Source organism: Larimichthys crocea, chromosome III (genome assembly GCF_000972845.2).
Source record: "Larimichthys crocea isolate SSNF chromosome III, L_crocea_2.0, whole genome shotgun sequence".
NCBI classification, from domain to species: Eukaryota; Metazoa; Chordata; class Actinopteri; family Sciaenidae; genus Larimichthys; species Larimichthys crocea.
This window is the reverse complement of record NC_040013.1, coordinates 46713940-46736711: the sequence shown is the minus strand read 5'-3', so window position 1 is coordinate 46736711 and position 22772 is coordinate 46713940. Positions and strand designations below refer to the sequence as shown.

Below are 22772 nucleotides of genomic sequence, written 5' to 3'. Positions count from 1 at the left end.
CTGCAGTTTTTGGCACTTTTGTGTTGGCCTCATTTAACAGCCACGAAGGTTGCCACTGCCAAGCTAGCCCACGACTGATGGACAGCTCTCACAAACTAAAATGTAGGAGCAAGCTTTGGAAAAAGCTACAGAGTTGACCTTGACTAACTGGAAATGAGAAAGAAAGTGGAAAAAAATTATCAATGGGGAGGTCAACGTGAAATGTGGTTGAAAGTTCCAGGAAAGCCTAGTAAGTGGAACTTGATTTCAGACCACTCAGTTGGTCAAAAGCTAAATTTGAGAAAAGCACCCAGAGGAAAGCAGGAATTGTTGTCTTTAATTTTGAATTTTAATTTGATTCACTGCGGTTAAATCGGCATAAATAATCTAAAAAAAGATGAGACGGATATGATACTGAGAACTGGCACATCTGAGGCGGTTCATTAGACATAAGCGATCACAGTGGTGTACCTTCACCTTGTCATAGATTCAGATCAGCTCGCTCCTGACATCTTAGCTGGCTCTCCACTGCCCCCCTCCTGTCCGCCTGTCACTCTCCCTTCCCAGAGCCCCCCGGGCTGCCAGCCACCTTCATACCCTGCCCTTATCCTGTGGGAAGTTTCCACTCGCACCCGATCTGCCATACCTGACCTGAGAGCAACTTTTAATATTTCACCAAGGCCATGATAATGACTAACCTGCTCAATCTTCAGCCCTACATGTACTCTGCTTTATGGCCTCATTTGTGAATACTTACAGAAGATTAGCACGGACACGAGCCGTTGCGGGTTCATTAAGCAGAGATTATGACCTCCGGCTACGGAGCGCCACATTATGCTGCTAAATATCTCGGCCATTTCCGTGACTAAACCTCACCTATCACCCACCACCCCCAACACACGCACACTGCCCTACCCCAGTGCAGCATCTGCATGCATTTGTTGCCAAGGCAGGTGCAGCAGGTTTACCATGGGCTGGTGCCAGGCTGTAATAATCACCCTCCCCCCGTTGCTGAACCTTAGGTGTGGCCATCTGTGGTTTCACTGTTGCCTTAGAGATGTTCCTGGTTTTGCTTCATTTCCACAAAACCCATTTCTCTGTATCTCTTTCCTACCCTTGTTCCTGACCCAACCCTCTGTCTCTCCTTGTGTCTCTCTCCTTTCCCCACTGTGCTGACAAGCAGCCCGGAGCTATGGCCGCAGAAGAGGTAACGTGTGGCATTTTCTCTGGGGGTTCTGTTTGCCATGCCGGGTCGTGTCTCTCTCCGAGGCTGAGGGGGTGTCTTAGTGTGGTGTCACTATCTGCTTTTCATCTGTGCTGTGATTGAATGAAATCATATTAATTTTGACACACAGTCTTCCATGTTGTGCATTTAATCAATAAGGGGCGAGGTCCAATAAATCTGTCTCTATGAATCTTGTTTTGCTTGATGGTGAGAGGAAAAAAACCTTTTTCAAATTTTTCTTTTCACTCTTTTCTGAGTCAGTGTTCTCCCTGTAATGTTTATAATATGAAAAATATTACATATTAAGCATACTGCATATGCACCCCGCTGTAAATCACTGCAGCTCTAAAAACATCTGATCTGGACAACGGGAGATTTATGAAGGAGTATGCTGACTCAGAAGTGATTCATCATCTGAATGGATCATCTCTGATTTGATTTGCTTTTTTTTTTGGTTTTTGACTAAATCTGTCTTTCTTCAGCGAGGAGGAAAGCTGCTGTATGACATTTGTAAGGTCACTGCAACATTGGGCTGGGGTTGTATGTCACGGGTTGTAGCATGGTGAAGCTGTGTGGCGAGTAATGTCTGAATCCAACTGCTTTCAATCAAAGCTGTTCACAAGGTGCTGACATGAACACAGGAGGAGACAGAAAGTGCAGTACTCTCTACTATGTAAAGAATTGAATTGCTTTCTACATCAGTAAGAGTCAAATATCAACCCGGCTAAAGAAAGACACATGAATGTGGCGCTTCTGCATGGAACGTACATATTACAATTGGAAAAACTGTCTGCATCAGTGGAACAGCATAGTATGTTTTAACTTCTAAAGACGTGTCTGACTAGGAGAGAATACCATAACCATGCTCATAACTGTGTTTTAGTTCAGCATGCTGCTCAGGAAGATTGATTTTGCAATAAGGATTTAGGAGTTTGTGTCACCAGGAAGTTCCCAAGACAACATTTCGATATTATGATTATAATTTGATAAACACTATGGCCAAAAGTATTTGAAAATCTTCCCACATGACTCTGGACACTGAGAGTCATTGTATCTTCATGGGTGTCTGCATACTTTGGCCATATTGGGCTTTTTCTTTTTGGGGTGGGGGGCGTTGTTTTTTCAAATTATAACAGAAAATCAAAACAATTTTTCCTATCAGGAAAGATAAGACCTTTCAAGAGTTATGTCAGAATTGTGAGCGTTATCCTAATATCCAAACTGATTGTGCAAATAGTTTCCAGATGGGATTAATTCACTCTCTCTCTCTCACACCCTCTCTCCCTTTTTTTTTTTTTTTTTTTTTACTTCACACTCTCTCACACCTCTCTGTCTTCCCCTGTTATCCCTGTCTTTCTTTCTTCTCTTTTCCTCTCCTCCCAGGTCGCTCCTGTCTTTTTCCCTTCGAGGACGGTTTCCTCGACGACGGCCACGGTGACCCCTCCTTGACCCCGGGCCTGAACTCGCCAACCCGCTGTCAGAACGGGGAGAGGATGGAGCGCTACTCCAGGAAGGTCTTTGTCGGAGGTCTCCCTCCTGACATAGACGAAGGTAAACGAAGGATTCACGCCTTTTAGTGAGAGGTTTTCACTTAACTTCAGGCTCAGTACTGCAGTTTTCTACTGGTACAGAGTGTACATTCACAGCTGGAAGCCTCCCAGAACAGTCCTTGTCTCTGGCTGTTTGCCACTAACAGTTACACTGTAATATTTGAGCCCTGCTTAAGGGCACCTTGACATTCCTTGTTGAAGATGTTAATTTAATACACATTCAGCAGCTGTAAATTCAGTTAAAAATGGTGTGCGCCCTGAACAAGAACAAAGTCAAAGTTCAAAGAAATGCACATATTTATTGAGAAGATTGATACCGCCCCAATGTCAGCCAGTAGCTTAGCTTATCTTAGCTTAGCACATAAGTCTGGCACATGACCATTAACAAATAACAAACAACAAAAATAGCCCCCATTTAATCTTCAATTAATGTAGCCAAAAAAGACAGACTTTGGACAGTTAAATCAAAAGGACAATATAATCTGTAGACAAGAGCAAAGCCAAAGAATCTAAATTATTTTTGTTTTGATATACTTCAGAGTAATATCCATATTGTAAAAAGGTTTCAAGCCTCAGATTCAGTAGATTTCTAAGTCACTTGCAATGCCTTTGTGTAACGTCTGTGACCAGTTACGTCATTGGACCTATTAGTAATTGTTTCCACAAACTCTGGAGGATGCCAGGGAGTTTAAGCGTTAATAAGGAATGTTTCCTTTCATATGTGTCCACCCCGTTGAACAGGCACATGTACCACAGAGCTGATGCACAATATGTGCCCATAACCGGTTGAAAAATTAATGAGTTTCCACAGCACGAGTCAGCCCAGTGCAGACCGGCCTGCGTTCCTGTTTAATGCAGTGGCTACTACTGCAGCAAGAACAGGGCGAAAAATAGAAACTGCGTCTGTCTCATCACAGAGTGTGCCTCTGCATATGCATATTACATATCTTACAGTGTCATAAAACATAACATTCAGCCTGTTTTTTTTCCTATTTTCTTCATTCTCACAGATGAAATCACTAACAGTTTTCGTCGCTATGGGCACCTGGTGGTGGACTGGCCCCACAAAGCGGAGAGCAAATCCTACTTCCCACCTAAAGGTAACAACAGCTTTCTCAGAGCATGATCTGTATTTTCCCATCAGACATCAAAGTCTACACCAATAAATATCACCTCGGGTGCATCGCCATTTTAGAGTTTTGTGAAGAATCGTGTTACCCAGAATTCGTGGCTCATGCTGGGTAAGCATGGAGGTGTCTGTTTATCTGAGTTACCCCCTGTGGACATCTCATGCGGTATATAATGACTCAATAACTGTTTTGACGCAAGACGTGTTTGCTTGAATGAGTACCCGAGGAGTGTGAAAGTTGTCCTCTTTTCTGCGCAGCCTCTCGGGTGTCATTTTCAAGCAGGTGATCAGAGTAGCACCACCTTCTCCAGAGCCTCTACATCACTCCCTCTGGCTCAGGAGCCGCTGTGTGTCATATTAGGAAAGCTATTAAAGACACTCTGGAAATAACTAACATTCCATAGGCAGATGGTAATACACTGCATCTGGAGGACCTGCAAAAATCACTGCCAGTTTTTCCCCCACTCTCATTTTTCAACATCCTTTTTTTTTTTTAGCTTTGGAGGATTATTTTGAATAGGCTCGGCTCTACTAATATCCAAAGCCAGGAGGAAAAATGCAGCATCCTTTTAGGGGAATGAATGAGCTTATGGCAGCTAGAGGACGCCACCATGTAAGGGGAGGAGACATGTGGGGACTAGTGACCTGTGTACAATTCATCTCTTATTCTAATTTAATTCCCTCTCCTCACTCCAAAATTCCAAAGGAAAAATATCCTGTTTATGCCACACTCTCCATATTAACTGGCAACGGAGCTTGGGCAGATGCCTGGTGACAGAGTTCCTAGCACTAATGGCTTCAAGGTTGAGAGCAAGTGCATGTGTGTGTGAGTGTGTCCTCCTGCAGTGCTGCAGCTAACTGCTGATTTACGGATGTTGGATTTGCATCAACAGGTCATCGGTCTCTCCTCGCGTTAAACGTCCTTCCAAGCTTGACCGAATGGAAGATAGTTGTCACTTTCTGTCCAGCTTCACATTAAACTGCCAGCGATGTGTGTCCACAGTTATGAAAGTGTTTTGGTTTAGCGATGACTCATATTGTGGCTCAGTCTGACTTCAGGGACAAGCAAGGGCTCATTTGGTACTTGGAGAGAACTGGCCACTTGGAGAGGAAGTAGGAACGGGGATCAACTAACTGCACAGTGCTCTTATGTTTTCATAACTATAAATGGGGATAATGTATAGCAAGCTGGTCATTGTTGTGAAAAGAAAGCCTGACAAGCTGATGCATGACTTGAATCACCCTTGATATGCAACACTGACCCACTTATTACACGGCTACTGAAAGAAATCAATAATCTGACACAAAATATCAGCTTACAAATGATTTTATTGGTTCCATTGCGGCTTTCCAGAATCTGTGATCAGAACAACATCCATAGCAACGGTCTGTTATTCATACCAGTGGTCTGCCATTCAGAAATTACAGACCATAGAATTTTGTAATAGACCAATCAGAATCAAGTATCTAACAAAGCCATTCAATAAAAGGGTTTATGTGTTTTTAGTAGTCCAAATATTTGGGAGAGTGGGGGGACAGTCTTTCTTTTGTCGTTTTTCATTTGAGATATTTTATTACATTCCTCCTCGCAAGATTTGTGGTAGAGAAGAAAAGATGAAGGAAAAAAGTCACATGAGTAGCATCATTTTTGCTCATTCAGTAACTGAACAGTAGTAGATGGAATGTTTGGGACCCACATTTTGATATGTTGGCCATAGATTTACTCATCTTTACAGAGCATTTTAGCTTTTTCTGCCCACAGTGGTTTTATGTGTTTTTCGTGGATTAAAGCTATATGTAAGGAAAAACAGAAGAATAATTCTTCCTTAGGGGACTGAGAATGTCAGCAAGAACAGTCCGTCAACAGTTACATAGAGAGGATATTATAGCAGTGCTGTGCACAAACCCCTTATTACAAAGATGAATGCATATTTGAGAGTTCAGCGGTGCAAAAACCATAGGCGCTGCTCTACAGAGATGTGGAAAGAAGTGATCTGGTCAGATGAGTCATCCATCATATTCTTGACAAATGGGCGAGTGCCTGTGTGGCGTACACAAAGAGAACGCTTGACCTCTACAGTCAGGGGATCTGGTGGCCCTGGTGGTTATGCTGTGGGCGTCATTTCATTGGCATGGTCCACTTGTCCTCTTAGAGGGAACAGTCACTGCAAATCAATACAGAGTTGTTCTGAGTGATCACCTTTATCCTGTGATGAAACATTTCTGTCCGGATGGGAGCAATCTCTTCCAGGTGTGATAGACAATGCCCGAATGATCCGAGGAGTCACTGAATGGTTGAGTATGAAAATGAATCATACGCTGTGTCCTTCATAGTGACTAGATCTTACATGAACACCTGGGAGATTCTGGACTGACGTGTTAGACATTAATCTCCACTAACGTCATCAAAACACCAACTGAGGGAATATATTTTGGAAAAACTATGTTCATCCTGTTTCACAGACTTTAAGGACCAACGCCAAGGTGTGTTGGAGCTGTTCTGGCAGGACATGGTGTCCCAACACCAAACCAAGACACTTTCCTTTGGTTTTACTTTTACTGTAGTGGCTAAAGAGCCAGCTATTACTCTCAGGAATTGGTGAAGACCCAGAGAGCGCAAATGTTGTACTTTGAACATTGAACAGTTGGCCAGAAACATAGCTCCAAAGAAAAGCTCATTTTGCTCCATCTGCATGATGTGTAAATAGGCAACTGCTTACATGTCAGTGTTGTATTTACAGCTCGTTCTGATGGTCAAAAATCCGTTAATCCTACCAGTGTTATCATGAACCATGCTGCTTTCTCAGCCATCTCACCCTCTCTCATAAAATCGTGACCAATAAGCTCGGATCACTATGGTGCCCAATACCGTCGTCACTGTTTGTTGGCAATAAACTTGAAGTGTTAGTGAGCTATTTCTGTGTCTGACTGGCGGGGGGAAAGGAGGAGGAGGAGGACGACATGACGCTCGATGTACACTTGAGCCTGAGCGCCGGGAGCTATAAACTGCTACAAATGCTAATGCTCACGTCATGCTGCACGTGTCAGACTTGTTTGAAGGCTTGAAAAGGTTACAGCTGAAGAGTGTGTGATTACGGACCGTCATTTTGAGCTTTTTCATGCCATTATGAGGAAAAATAGAAACAGAAAATGAGCTTTTCTCTCTGGTTCATATAGCACGGATGCTGCAAGGCTCAAATAATGGCAGAAGAGAGAGGTGCTGCAGTTGCACCAGTCACAGCATTACATCGTGCTGCATTACTCAGGCCTCGGTATCTCTTCCTGCCTTCATGTAGGGATTTTATCCAGTGAGTGACTTCTTCATATTGAGATGATTAGTGATGCTTGATTTCTCTCCCCTACTCTATCACTGACTACTCTCCAATTGCTCCAAAGCTTCAGGGCCATATTTGTTTTTAGGGGAGCAGATGTTTGTGTCTCCCCTCATCCTTGCTGCCAAGCCTCCTTCTTCTTCCCTCACCGTGTAAGCTGCTGTCAGTAGTTGGTCTGTTTACATTTTGTGGCAGAGTTACAGCCCTCTGCAGATTTTCTTCTTCCCCTCTCTCTCACTACTCTCTCATGGGATAGATAGTATACATGGAGGGTTGGCTTCATCCATGCTTTCACAGAAAAACCGCCTCTAGACTTTTTGGAGCAAGTTGAGTGAGTTTTTTTTGTGTGTGTGTGTGTGTGTGCGTGTGTGCAGGTTTGCTCTTGTTTGCTCCTGTTTTTGCTCCCATGTTTCTCTGATAGCGAGGGGCTGACTCTCGCCCGTGTGAAATAAATCTGCACGCACACGTCGTGTTGCCGAGGTCCAGTATGAAAAGATAAGCCCTGGATTTGAATGTCACTAATAAAGCCAGAAAGATGCACATTGTGACTGTGCTCTCGCTCAGTTTATCTAGTCATCATGGATTGGATTTCAGCAAAGTCAACATAACTCTCAGTTGACGAGGTATTGGAGAGAATAGGACAGCGATGTGTGCGACTTTGATATAGCAGTGGAAAGATGTTTGTGTACTACTTAGTGACCGACCCTACAGTATCAGTTCCACTGTGGTATGTGGGTGATGTCAAGTATCAGCTAGCACCAGGTACCAATGCAATACTTTCACTCAGCCGTGTATTTTTAGAGCATTAATCTGCCTTCATAACTCAAAGGTGATTGAGATATTTTCTGGCATATTGTGTTGTGGCACACGTGGTATTAAGTTGATCTTCAGGCTATGGAAATAATCTGACATTTAGGAAAATACATTTATTCACTTCTTTTGCCAAGACTTCAATGAGAAGATCGATGCCACGCTCTATCACTAAGGCGTAGCTTAGCTTAGCACAAAGACTGGAACTAGGGGGAAACTGCTAGCGTTGGTATTAAGAGAGGTTAAAGGTGCTGGTACTCAGATTTTTCCCAGCTTGTTGTGTCCCCTTGTTTCTTCTCTGTGGTCGTCCCCAAATGGTGGAATGACCTACCAACGGCTACTAGAACAGCAACATCCCTTTCGACCTTTAAAAAACTGTTTCGAGAATGCTTCCCTGCCTAACAAAACTAACAAAACTAACAACTACTCTGTGCTCCTTTACACCTTTCTCAGCTTATGTCCTCCTCTGTAAGTCGCTTTGGCTAAAAGCGTCTGCCAAATGCAATGTAATGTAATGTTTCTAATTGTAATGCTAAGCTACGCTAACTGGCTCCTTGCAGTAGCATCATAGAACGTACGCACGCCTAACAAATAAGCATATTTCCCAAAAAAATATCAAACTACGCTGTTTCCCCATTTACCCTGCTAAGCTAGCCTATTGCTATTCTCATGTAGCAGTTTGCTGGTTAAGTGGTTACAGTTGGTTGGAGTGTCTTTACGGCAATTTGACAAATTGTCATCAGGTTGCAGTTGAGGTAACCGTTTCTCTCCATGAGTCAAACTGCTGGCCTCGGTAACAGGAAAGGCTGTGCTGGGTGAGGTCATTGGTTTGTCTGCGCAAACCCACGAGGCACCCTGCCTATCGTTTGTCTGTAAACAGCGCTCTTTAGGCCGGAAAATGCTGCGGGTATATGTATTCTGTTCCTCCCTGGACAGTGCTGGGAGCTCAGCAGCAAAGCCCTATAAATCTCAGGCACGAGCCACTGCAGATCTACGCTCTCCTGCCGTGGTGTAAGCCTCTGCACTGCGCAAGGCTGATGGAAAAGGACAGATCCTCAGCACCGTTCAGGCTAAATATCAGAGCATTAAAGTGGCATAGAGCCCTATGGAATATTGCACAGGCTGCTATGCGGTTTGGTGTAAAGCCGTGTCATATTCAGCTATGTACACACTGACCGAGAATCGAGTATCTGGGGTGTTCAGGCTATCGATCATATTGACCTACTGTGTCCTTATGGAACCTCTGCCGCCAGAGAACACAAAACAAAAATGATCTGTGTCATATAGCACAGATGTAACACAAGCAAATTTGTTAATATTTATAAAAACTTTAAATTATATTGTTCAAAATGGAACTGGGATGCGGTCTATTTACATGAATAATGGCTGTTAAAAGTGCGCAGGATAACAACAGACAGATGCCACCAGAGGTCTACTATTAAGACTGTAATAGTGGTATTTTTCTTTTAGTTTTGTTTTTAATCTTTAGTTTTCTTCCACTACACAGATTTCTCTTAAAGGCATGAAGTTTGGTACTTCATTTCCCCCCCGACATGTTTGAAGGATGTAATCGAAGTCAGCACAGTGCTTTTACAGTGCTTTCAGTGTGAAATTGAGTGTAGCACATGGAAAAGCTTGTCTGACTTGTTTCCAGGCCATCGGTTTTGTAACTTTACGCTTTACGTTAGTCTCTTTCTGCCCCGTGTTCCTCACGCTCGCCATGCCCTCCCATGCATTTCCAAACTCTCTTGCATGGCAGTCATTCATGCCTGCCTCCTTCTCTCTCTACCTTTTCCCACTTTCCCCTCTCTTTCCATCTGTCTCACTCCTCCTCCTCCTCTCCCCTTCCTTCTTTTCTCTCTCTCTCTCTCTTTCTGTCTCTCTCTTCTGCCCTGGGTCATGGAACACGTTGTTCCCTCCTTCAGACTGTATGAGCTGCTGGCTAGCTCTGCCTTTTCGTGCTGTTTTTTTTTTTTTTTTTTTTTTTTTGTGCAAGACTGCAGTTGTTTTTTTCCTCCGAGGGGAGATGTCAGTGCTAAACCACATGATTTCTCCCAATGACAAACCCTCTTTATGTAACCCGGCAACACAGAGACAGGGGTCTTATGTCGGGTGATGACGAGGCACATGGGGAAAGATGACGAGGCACAAAATGTTCAGTCTTAATTGTGCATTCTTTGAGGCTGGTCTGCAGAGGAGTTGGCTCCATGTTGACCCATTTATAAAAAGACAGCGATTAGCTGGTCACTCGAAGCAGCTGACTGCTATTAGGTTTGATTGTGAATATTTTAGTTTTGCCCACAAACGTTACTGCTTATTATTAGAGAACACATTATGGCCCTACTGAGGTTATTAGCCTGTTACTCTACAGGGTTCATAACAACAACCGCTAAAAGCTGTTAATTAGTTAGAGCCTCTGTGGTTACTTTGCATAATACTGGATGGATACAATCAAGCAACACTGTGTATGCTAATGCATTGGCAGGGGGTAAAATCTGCTATTGATCCAAAAGGGACGCATAATATAATTATACCAATTATGGTACACGTGTTAATGATCATGCTGCAGTACACACAGGCCTGGTTCTGCCCTGCATCGCCCCTTTCTGTTCTTACCATCATTGCTGCTAATATTATAAAACGTATTCATTTACACATGAAGTCCTTTTAAGAGAGGTGATTGTGGTGATGTGTTTCATTTTATCAGTATCATCTTATCGTCATATGGGTGGTCAGCAACAAAATGATTCATGCTGACAGAAATAACACTTTGTAAAATCAATATCCATTACAGACCCAATGATACCCAAGTATACTGTCATATATGACGAAGATGAGCAATAAATCCGGACAACTGAGATGCTGGAACTTGCAGATATTTGATATTTTGGCTTTAAAATCAACAGATTCAGCTAAACCATTATCATGATATGTTTTCTGTCTGAGTGAATTTAGGCTCCACTTTTTTTTTGGTTGGTGTCATAAAAATTATTATTTTTTTCCCACATTTGTCCACTAATCTGTAAACAAACATGATTTTCTTACACTCGTCATCACACCGTAACGCTGAAGCTTCTTATTTTTGCCACATGGTGATCTGCAGACTCTGCTGAGGTAGACGCAAATGTCAGAAAGTCACAACTGTCATCAACTGCTTCAGGCAGGACTCTGTCACGTCACGCACAGACAAAGGCTTCTGTCAGAGCAGCAACAGTTTGATGACTCATCAGGACTCGCACGCCTGCTTACACACCTGCTTTTTTTTCCAGTCCATCTTTGATGCTCACTGTCTTTTTTTTTTCTTTCTTGTCTTTCTTTTTACCCCCTCCCCTCACTCCCTTTAAAGCAGCACACACTTTCCCTCAGACCTATCCGCCTGCCACAGATGACTGACTCTGCAGAGTCAGGCTTTATTTCTCTGTCCCCCCCCCCCCATCTCATGTGCAGCAGCTCCATTCAGGAATGTTAAAAGTGAAACATGACAGTTGCACATTCCTCTTCCTCTGCATTTTCACTCATGCATTTGTCTGTGTAAGTGTGTGTGTGTGTGTATGTGAGGGTGATACTGCGAGACAGTACAAAAGGCAAGAAACACAGAACACATGGCTTTTGTAGTATTCTCCAGGGACGCTACAGACGAAGTGATTGGAAGATGGAGACGGAGTGTAGGAACTGGTCTCTGGGCGTGTGTGTGTATGTGTGCACTTGTGCATACAGTATCTACCCATCCCAGTTGCTCCACTGAGACAGCAGCTCATATTCCCCTGACTCATGGGTGCCACAGTTGGTAATGGGCTTCTGCTAACATACCCAGAGCAATACACTAATAATTTACAATCCGTTCAGAGATGATTGTGTGCAGCAACATCTGCTGCTTTTTGATGCTCGTGCAAATATATTCACTCACGCCAAGTACCGTGTATTTATTACTTGGCCGTCAAAAGGGGCTTTTTCTTTGTTCTCTCTCAGTATAAATCAGATCCCTGTTGCTCGCTGACCCCCTGTAGCATTTATGTGATGGGTGTACTCTATTGAGTTGGCTTTCTGTCCCTCTAAAACTGGCTTAATAGCTCTGACCTTGGATAGGTTCTCGGCTCTCTGTGCTAAATAATTCAGCAGTACAGAGTGACTGTCTGAATTTCTCTTTCTTTCTGCTTTGCGCAGACATCACCAAACTCTCTCTACCTGAACCAATTCTCAGGGAAGATCTGCAGTGGGTTAGGCTGATCAATTTTGCATGGTTGCTTTAGGAGTGGAGCACTCTTAGCCATTTAATCTGAAGCAGCACAGGCAGCGAAGTTCCTGGCAGAGAGAGTCTTACGGAGGCAGGCGAGGCAAAGGAGGACAGAAGAACAGGCCACAAGGTCATATGGCTGTGTGGAGACAAAATTGTCTGAAACTATGAATAATTACAAGGAAAACGGGGCCTTTAGGGGCTTAGTCATAGGATTGTGACTTGTACAATGTAGACACTAGAGAATACTCAAATGTCTATGATTTGTTGCCCAGAGGACAGAGTTTAAAGCAGCATGGTCACGAGGGGATGACTATTAAATGCAACAGATGTAGATTTTGTCAGAGAACATTTGCTTTTGTTCCTAAAATCAGTTTGCTCTTTTTTTCCAGGCTATGCCTTCCTGCTCTTCCAGGAAGAGACTTCTGTTCAGGCCTTGATCGATGCCTGCATTGAGGAGGATGGCAAGCTCTATCTGTGTGTATCCAGTCCTACCATCAAAGACAAACCGGTAAGCCACAGACGTTCAGTAAAATAACATCAACAAGTAGATTTCATCGCATGTCCACCTTATTGCCCTGCTTGTCCAAAAGTACAGATAATTTAAGGACTCAACTTTGATGATTAACTAATTAGAATCCAAAAAGAAATACAGTTGATCTGTATAAGAAGACTACGGCCATTCTAGCTGCTCTGCGAGGCTCGCAAATGTGAATCGGCATGCAAATGTGCTTGCAGTGATTATGCTACTATTGTATTGGACAGAGTAAAATGTTGACCTGTTGATGGGGCTAGATAACAGGTTGGGGCAAAGTCATTAGGATACATCATCTGGGGACCATGAATGTGTGTACAAACGTTTTGTTTCAATATACATATACATACACATAGACATGATAAACTGAATGGTGGAGTTCAATGAAAAGTCAGAGGAGCTACAAAATCATTAGAATACATCCTCTGGGGGCCATGAATGTTCGTACAACTTTTCGCAGTAATCCAACCGATAGTTGTTTGGATTTTTCCGTGATGGAGCGACTGACTGTTACTGCCCTCCACAGAATAGAATAAAATACAGGAAGTATACCACACATCGTCTTGTAAATGGCTACATTTTTCCTTCTTTCTCATGCAGGTCCAGATCCGTCCCTGGAACCTGAGCGACAGCGATTTCGTCATGGATGGCTCCCAGCCTCTGGACCCCCGCAAGACCATCTTTGTAGGGGGGGTGCCGCGGCCCCTGCGTGCAGGTAGCTTACTAATATGAATGGAATATTTTCTTTTTGCAATCCCCCAAAAGCCTCTAAATTGGCTTCATAACGTTGGCTGGCATGAAGCGCGTTGCCTGGAGGCTGTAATGAAAGTTCTCCCTCTGAGAAAGCAATCCTCTACTTGGGTTTCCAGGAAGCGGGCCAAGTGGTCGTCATGTTAAGAATTCATGGTGTAATGGAAGGCTCAGGCCTTCTGTTCTTGGGATAAACATCGCTGGCTTGTCTGCAATGTGACCCCTACTAATTATACTAGCAGTTTGAGACTGCTGCTCTGATGAATAGTGGAGTAGGGTAGATTTTTACATTAGGTAATAAAAGCGTCACTCATGAGAGTCCAAGTTAAACCTTTAAGTTTTTGGGTTTTTTTAAGAAAGGCTGAGGACAGAAGAAATGCCAGAATGTGTCTGAAAAAAAGAGGCCTGACTGTAGCACTAATTATCTCGCTCCCTGTTTTCTTCACTCCTCCTCTCCAGTGGAGCTGGCTATGATCATGGACCGGCTGTACGGAGGTGTTTGCTACGCTGGCATCGACACCGACCCGGAGCTCAAATACCCAAAGGGAGCCGGCCGTGTGGCCTTCTCCAATCAGCAGAGCTACATCGCTGCCATCAGCGCTCGCTTCGTTCAGCTGCAGCACAATGACATCGACAAAAGGGTGAGCGAGTTCGTGCACTCCGTTCACAATATCCTTCCTCTCTCTCCCCCCACAGCTGAGGTTTTTCACAGTCATTCCTATGGCATGCTGCAGAGCTGAACTCTGCCTGAGCCCTCTCCCATGTATCTGAGCTCTCATTATAGCCGGGTTTTCGGCCAACTGCACAGACACAGCCTACAATAACGGAAGGCCGGGCCCGGCTGTGCAATCACTACGGCCTTTGGCTGCCGGGAGTCCCGACAGATGTTTCAAGTTGCAGACACACAGGGCTGGCTTAATTATAGTAGTTCCCTATACATGTATATCCACTGGGGCTGTGCTGCAGCCTGGTTATTTTAGGCACGTCGGCCAATTGCAGCGAGACAGATCGTGACCAAGAGAGACTGGTTGTCAGCCAGGAAGGCGAGCTTCTGCAGGGCGGGGCAGTCCACCCCACCTCAGCTATCACCATCGATCTTCCGTGGGGGTTTAGGGTGTTGTTATTATGACTGGAACTGGGTGGAATACAAATAATGTTCAAAACAAAATACAGTTTGTGAAAGCAGGTAAGATTTTTGTAATCACATGATGTCTGAACGGAAGGAGGAAGATAAAAAAATGGGGCAGTTTGAGTTTAAAGTCATGCTGGAACACAGACTCTTTTCTCTTCCTTTCTGTGTTCCACAATTATCTCTGGTCAGCTTTATATCCGCTGGTATTTAATATGATGGCAACGTTGTCTGCTCGGCCGTCTCCTCATTTGTCTCGTGGATATTGCGCTGCACTTTTTGAGAGCAGGGTTTTAACTAAGAGGGACGGTCTCCTCCAGTTGAAGGATTTGATAACCTTTCATTTTGTGGCCACGCTATAACAAGGTTAGCATCCCAACCCTGCCTACTCATGCACTGAAGCGTCTCCATGGCGACTGAGCTCTCATTTCTTGTCTCCCCGGCTTCATGGTCAAACTCATTTCGCCGTCGGAGGGGCTTCAATCTAGCCCGGGTTTTATTCGAGAAACTTGCACGGAGATTGCCTCGCATGGGTGTTTGTGGAGAGCTGACTCACCTAGATCAACATGGCTGTTATTTCGGCACGTTTACATAGGGTGTTAGTTTTACAGTGTATTTTTCTAGTATAAAGAACAAGGTTAAATAATTCACCTCTTTTCAAATATGATTTTCACATAACAGTAACAATATCTGTCTTACAGGAAGCCTTTAACATTGTTTAAAGAGGCAATGTGAGACTATTGTTCTACTGTAACTACACTCAGTTGTGCAGGCCAACGTTTGACCCAATGCCAGCAGCTGAGAGAGTTACTTACTGGAATGTGCCCATCCAGGGCAGAATCCATGTTGAGCTGTGCACATGTCGATGTGTATCAGTGGATGGGGAATAACTAAACGCCTCCTCTCGTTCTCCCGTCTTCCCAGGTGGAGGTGAAGCCGTACGTCCTGGATGACCAGATGTGTGATGAGTGCCAGGGGGCGCGCTGCGGGGGGAAGTTTGCCCCCTTCTTCTGTGCCAACGTCACCTGCCTGCAGTACTACTGCGAGTACTGCTGGGCCAGCATCCACTCGAGGGCCGGCCGAGAGTTTCACAAGCCACTGGTGAAGGAGGGGGGCGACCGCCCTCGACACGTGTCCTTCCGATGGAGCTGAGTGGGGGTTCACGAGTCAGCCCTGCTCCCGGTGAACACCCCCCAACTCCCTACTCCCTACAACCCCTCGAAGACCTCCTGCACACCTCCAACCCTACAGGCCGGGACAGCGCTGCAACTCCCCACCACGCCCCCCTACCACCACCACCACCGCCACCACCACAGCTCCACCTACTCCACCCTGCTCCCCACAAGCACCTCATGAGAAAAAAAAAAAAAGGATACCGTCAAACACATGGGACTGTCTTCATACCACACGGCTCTGAACTCATTGTGTAGTGTTCCCCTCTGATGAAGCATTGCGGGGAAATGAAATGCGAAAGTCTATCAGCTTAGAATTTGCACAAAATCTCACTAAACACACACACATACATACACACGCAAATAACACACACACACACACACACACACACACACACACACACACACACACAGGATGGTATGTTAGACACCTACTTTCAGTTTCCCGTTCTGTTGACTGGGTGGTGTGGTACGTCCTGTTGGACCCCCCCTCCCCCCCTTTACTGACACAGAGGTGGGACCATACAAATATTTAAAAAAAAGTATATATTTTTTGTTTTGTACCTATCTATACATATATAGATAATTTAAATTTTATGTAAAAGGAGCATGCACTTATTTTCAAAAGCTGTAGTTATATTGCCCCTAGAGAGGAAAAAAAAAGAAGTCATTACCAAAGGCAAATGAAATTAATGCATACAGAAAAGCTAAATAGGTGGCATAAGATGTAGCAAGATTTAACAACTATCCAGTAGTGTGGGCCCGTATCGCCCCGAGTAAAAATAACACAGCTATATTCGCTCTCAATTTTGACTCTGAAAATATTAATACCTCATACACGCAATCGGATTAGTTTGCTTTTCGATTTCTAGGTCTTTATTTTTATAATAACATTATTTTTTAGTGTTATGTAAATGTAATGCTGCAATAGCTTTGCTGCTAAATCCATGGTATAAACAGATACCATAAGTACTTTATTCAGGCTAGGGTGTAAAATAATAAATAACAGATGTAGAGAAATGACGAGCTATCACAGGGGGGAGGGGGGCACCCCTTAGGCGACGATGGCTACCTTTCTGTGGGGGGTCGGGGTGGGTCGCCGCTAACTGCATGTTTATTTCAATCAGGTTGCTGCATGCAATAGACTTTTTTCAGTATCATGTCTACTATTCGATTCTGCCCATGTTTGCACAACACACTACAGACGTACGTACGACTCGCACGAAACTGGACAGAAACAGGGAAGACTGGTCAAAAAGGAATCATGGCGACTCCGCGCCACCGCCGGTCGGGCTTGACGGGCCACGCCACAGGGCGGCCAGAGCAGATGGTTCCTGCACAAAACAAGGCAGCGAACGCATCACGACGACAGGGGAAGAAAAAAGAAAAAAAAAAACAAACCTTAATAATCACAAATCGAATTAAATGTAGGATTACCATTTAAAACTGTCTATGATAGGTGAAGTACTTTTTTGCAGTGATTGTTGATATAATTGTGCAATTTTTTATACCGTATGTAGTTAGGTCTGAGTATGCCTAGAACTGTGATTCGCTTTAACTGTCGTTAATGTCCGACATAGAAGTCCTGTGAAACTTCATAACTAGTGTATGCACACGTATATATGTTCTTTTGTACACACACTTGCACCAGTATACACAGAAGCCTCTCAACACACACGAACATAGACTCAAACACACACACACACACACACAGACGGCCATCTTTCTTACGCACACAAACAGGCCTACAAACACACACAGTCTGATCTGAAGAGAGGACGCAACAATGTGAGCTTAAACTGAGAACTGAGGTCTTTGTTTTTGTTGTTTTTTTATTCTTTTTTTTATTATTATTATTATTTGTCCCACCGTTGACAAAAGCGCACGTTTACGTCCCAGAATGCAACCAAAGAGCTCACGTGTTCTACTTTTAACAGACCACCTAACACACGGAGGAGGCTGCAGCCGTGCAGTCCATTAGATGAGGAAAGAAAGAGGGCAGACGGAAAGAAGAAATTTAAAGGGGAGGGGGTGGGTAACGTGAAAACATTGAAGCTACTGGAGACTTGAGGTTTGATAAACTGAGCTCTGCACATGCTCTCACTACATGACTGGGGGTCCTTGAGTGGGTGGGAATATTGCCAGAAGATGCAGATGTGCAAAGCTGGGGTTACCATATTTATCCAGATTTTTTTTTTCCTGCAAAGCTTGAAGTAATGGACCTGCTAAAAAAAACACAAAAAAAAACATGGTGGACATATATATCTTTTTAGTTTTTATCAAAAAATAGCATGCAGTTCAAACAGGAGTGGGTGGGTGAGGAACGGGGGAGGTAGTTTTGAATGCAATGCATAGAAACTCTAAGTATTGGCTGCTGAAGACAGGGGCGGCTCTGGGGTTTTTTCTTTTTGGGGCGGGGGGCAAGTTACACTGGTTTTAGCAGTTTTGTGGACAATCCCAACGGGATCCTACATCATTGCAAGTTAATGTGTGTCATCCCCTCTTTTCTTTCTTTTGTTTTTTTTGTGTGTGTCCGTGAGTTGTGGTTGTCCTGTGCTGGCGCCCCGCAGTCCCTCTCCTCTTTCTCGTTTTAGTCGCAAACTGTTTTTTTTTTCCTTTACGATAGATGTTTTTGTTGTCCGAAAGAGAAAAAAAAACTAATTGAAAACTAAGCAGAAGATACTTTTTTTACTGATAGAAAAAAAAACAAGAGGCTAACCATGAGTAATAATAAGTATCCCTATGAAAGTGAATTCTGGGTGTTTTTGTGACATTTCTTTCCCCACCCAGACAGGTTTTCTATGTTTGTTCCTTCTCTATGATAGATATTTGTTATGCACTACTCTTTGTATCTGAACAGTTTTCGACGGTCAGCAGTTCTTTTTGTTAAAAGACAAAAAAAAAAAAATAAGACGACAAAGCGTGCTTTCTGACTGACAAGATCTTTTGCAATACCTCAATTTTGAAATATATTAGGAGAGAAACTGATATTTTCTAAGTAAGTTTATTCAGATGAAAAAAATATATATTAATTTAATTCTTCAAGAGAAATGATTTAACAGATGGTTGATTTTTTTATTTTTATCATGCTTATTTGCTTTTATTTTAAGAATTTATTTTTTTGAAAAAGACAACAACTGAAGGAGCTAGAGCTTTATAACTAATATAATGGTGTAGTTAGTGAGAGTACAGTCTACTTTATTACAGTGGAAGTGAGGGTGAGTGTCCCACTGGTCAAATTGGTCGAAAACGTCAGAGAAGAGCTCTTTAGGAATAATTAAAAAAAACTATCAGGTGCTCAGAGAGAAAACTGAACATATTTCCCACGTTTTTGTATATTTATAATCAATCATTTACTATGCTGACCACAGTTGTGAAAGAGATCTTCTGTTCATTATTTTTTTAAGAGAAGTTTTTTATGTTTCCTAAAAGTATGTGCTCCCTTTTTGTTTTTGTAAAAAAGCAACGTGACCCTGATTTGTTAGCCTGACGTCGTCGGGGAGAAAAAAAAATAAAAGGAGACTTGTGAGAGTCACTGAACGAACGGCTGGAGGTAGAGAGACAAGAATGTTATTTTTAACACAAAAACAGACACAAGTGTTTTCACCTGTAACTTGATCGAAAGCCCCCAAGGTGCATCAATTGACTGGTGGCCTTCTATTCACGCAAGACTTGAATTAGTCCCATTTTTTAAGGCTAAGAACCTTGATTCTTTGTTGTAATGTGCAATACTGTTTGTACTGTTTGTAGAAAAGAAGAAAACAAGAAAAAGAGGCATAAATCTTTATTGCAGAATTATTTTCATTGCAAGCATTGTGATTCACTAAAATCATTTTCTACTGTGTATTTACCTACTCTACCTGCTAGTACCTTCCAGTAGTAATGTAGCCTTTGTACTGAGAAATTTTCATTATTTTTAGAAAGTTTTGCTAAAAAAGAAAAGAATTTAAACATATTTACATATTTTCATTTTTATTTCGTATTTTTTCTTTACAGACTTATTTCTCAACCATTAATAGTTATTTCTGGGGGAGACTTTCATATCTGGTCAATGTCATTAATATTAATTTGTATTTTTACTTGGAATAAATTAATTTTATGATGCTAATTCTTTAAAAGTTTATTTTTTTCGTTTGTTCACCTTTTTTCATTTTTTGAAGCTGAAGAAGAAAAAAAAAACAACAACTTTGTAATATTGTTACTAAAGTGTCTCGATTCTTGAAATGCTAAGCTTTATGTGTTAACTCGCTGATGTTGCTTACATTAGTGTGAAAATGATCTACGGAGAAAAAAAAAAGAGAAACTACTCACAAACAGATTGGTGGTTGGTGATGTTTAAGTGATTCGCAATGTAAACAAATGAATGGGCAATAAAATAAAAATGGCAGAATGGAGCATACATGCAGTATGTTGTGATGTAATTGTGGAAGATGGACAACACCACTGACCATTTACATTGCTTCTGCTACTCCAGTACTACTACTACTACTACTACTACTACTACTACTATTAGCACTAACTCTACAATAACCCCTCCTCACTTTGTGCAGTGGAGAGCAACATTTCCTCACATACGAAATATTCAACAGCTCCTCGTAAAGAAACAGCCATGTCACACTCCTCTTCCCGTCTCCTAGGTTCAGTCCGTGCACCAGTGTGACTGTATTTAAGTATGAATGTAAATGTAGAGATGCACTGTATCATATGCTAAGTGGGAAGCGCATGTATCGCTGTAGAATCGTAATTATTCATAGAGACGATGGTTTAAAGTGTCTTTGGTTTGTTTCTGTGCAAAATATTTGTTTTTAAATTTCTTTGGCAAAATCCTACATTTCCCCTGCCTTTTTAAAAAGACTAGTTTGACATTTTGGGAAATACGCTTCGTCTCATTGCCGAGAAAACAGACACCACTATCATATCGTAGTAGGAGAGGGTTAGCTTAGCTTAGCATTAACACCCAGCCAAGAATCAGTCCGTCATATAACCGACCCTAAAACTAAAGCTTGTGCTTTTTACACTTGAGTTTGTGTACAGGTTCATTTGTCAGCTTTAGAGGTGCCACTATGTTCATTTTTGACAGAGCCAGGCTGGCTGTCCCCCACCTACTTCCAGTGTTCATGCTAGGCTAAGATAATGGTCCATTAGCTGAAGCTTCATAAGATGCTCTTGTTTTTGTTCAATATGAAGCTACAGCCTGTTAGCTTAGCTTAGCATAAAGACTGGAAATGGGGAAACAGCTAGCCTGGCTCTGTCCTGTTAGCACTTCAGACTCACTAACGTGTGTTTTGTTGGTTTAATCCATGCAAAGAGTTTGTGTACCAGACTATTTCTTGGCTGGAGGCAGTGACCGCCCCGGTCAAGTCTCATTGTGTCCTTTTACACTTTTGTTTTTTGTAACATGAAGTAATATAGCGAGCTGTAGAGGTGTTCGTGGGCCATTTTTTTAAAAAAACATTTGGACAGGCTGCTGTTTGCTGTTTTTTTATGCTAAGCTAAGCTAACTGGCTTTGGGTTACTACACAGACGTGAGAGTGACAATGGTATTCACGTGTAGCTCTCAATAAGACGGCAAATAATTCCCAAACTGTCAAACATTTTCTTTCATTTAGGCTTGAAGCTCCATTTTGTTTTGTTTTTTTTCTTTCCGTCCTCGACTGTCTTCAACCCCCCCTCCAAAAAAAGAGACTCCATTGCTCATGTGAGAATGTTATTTCTGGCTGGCCTTTTCTACCAGTTTATACAGCTGATGCTAATACCCCTCACCCCCTTCCCCAACCTCCCATGTCTTTTAAATAGGCCCACATTTTCTCTCTCCCAGGGCTCAGTATTATTCACCACCATACCACCAAGTATTTCTGGCCATGTGTTTTTTTTTGTTGTTGTTGTTGTTTTTAAGTTTCTCTTTCACTCAAAAGAATTTCTACCTGAAACTATAACACTAAAGTGTATGTGCAAATGAAAAAGATCATGATTTGGATGATGGCAAACCATTTTATATATTCCTCTCTATAGATATACGTATGTATTTCATGTAACTAGACTTGGATAGTATACTGTATATTCACTTCTGCTTCATGGGCGTTCTCTGGGTAGGTAAACACTGTAGGTCTCGTCATGTTGTGATCTCAAAATAGATGAAAAAATAAAAAGACTGGTAGTGTGCTTTTTTTCCACAAACATCCCACTACTTCTGAAATGTACATTTGTTTCTGGTTTTTCTTAAAGCATCTGTGCTTTTATTTTCTAGGTTTTTTTTATTTCCTGACTTGAACACTGGTTCTATCTTGGCGAGGCTTTTTGAGATTGTTGACTTGGTCTGAATTTTTTTTTTGCAGTATAACTGTGATTTGAAAACATGAAGCTCAGTGCTGCTAATGCTTACTACTGCTTCAGAGTTTGTAGTTCACATCTTAATTTTTTTTCCTTTTTATGTACTAATAAGCAAATCTTATTAAACGTAGTTGTATGACGCTGTGAAACCTTGTGGTCTTTGGCATGGCATCCTCTCCCTCTCTGTCGTCAAAAAGCTGACCAGTACTAACTCGCATTAACTTACTGTCCTTACATCCACACGTGTTCTTTCAGTACAGTGGATTCATTCTTCAGACTCAGGTGGGGCCTTCATAATGAACTCTGTCTGTGTCTGACAAAACAAATCTTCCCATGAAGCCCATTTAGTAGCTATTCTGGAGCTTTCCATTGGATCACAGTCTCGATGCAGTTGTCATGGAAGTGTAAATGATGGAAATATTTTATTTTGAAAACCAGTCTGAATTTGTGGTTTAAATTTTAATTAACAACTTTGATTTATGGGTGATTTTTAAGTGTCATTTTTTGAGTTCACAAGTTCAGACAGAAAATTCAAGTGTCTGATATTTAAAAAAAAATTGAGACAAATGAGTCCAAAAAAAAAAAAAAAGAAGGCCA

At 42.4% G+C, this 22772-nt stretch overlaps 1 protein-coding gene across 7 annotated transcripts in view; it reads left to right on the top strand.

Moving 5' to 3' along the window:
* The window catches only part of cpeb3 (cytoplasmic polyadenylation element binding protein 3), a 42669-nt gene extending 20350 nt beyond the window's left edge, over positions 1 to 22319 (top strand). For 4 of the 7 annotated variants that reach the window (XM_019272803.2, XM_019272804.2, XM_019272799.2 and 1 more), the window contains exons 5-11: positions 1163 to 1186; positions 2588 to 2755; positions 3765 to 3854; positions 12652 to 12770; positions 13395 to 13509; positions 14004 to 14185; positions 15598 to 22319. In XM_019272803.2, the coding sequence (XP_019128348.2) occupies positions 1163 to 1186; positions 2588 to 2755; positions 3765 to 3854; positions 12652 to 12770; positions 13395 to 13509; positions 14004 to 14185; positions 15598 to 15825 (926 nt within the window). In that variant the 3' untranslated portion in view covers positions 15826 to 22319. The remainder of the gene's footprint in view (positions 1 to 1162; positions 1187 to 2587; positions 2756 to 3764; positions 3855 to 12651; positions 12771 to 13394; positions 13510 to 14003; positions 14186 to 15597) is intronic. The other 3 variants (XM_019272802.2, XM_010734583.3, XM_019272800.2) reach the window with 2 other exon arrangements.
* The last annotated feature ends 453 nt before the right edge of the window (positions 22320 to 22772 follow it).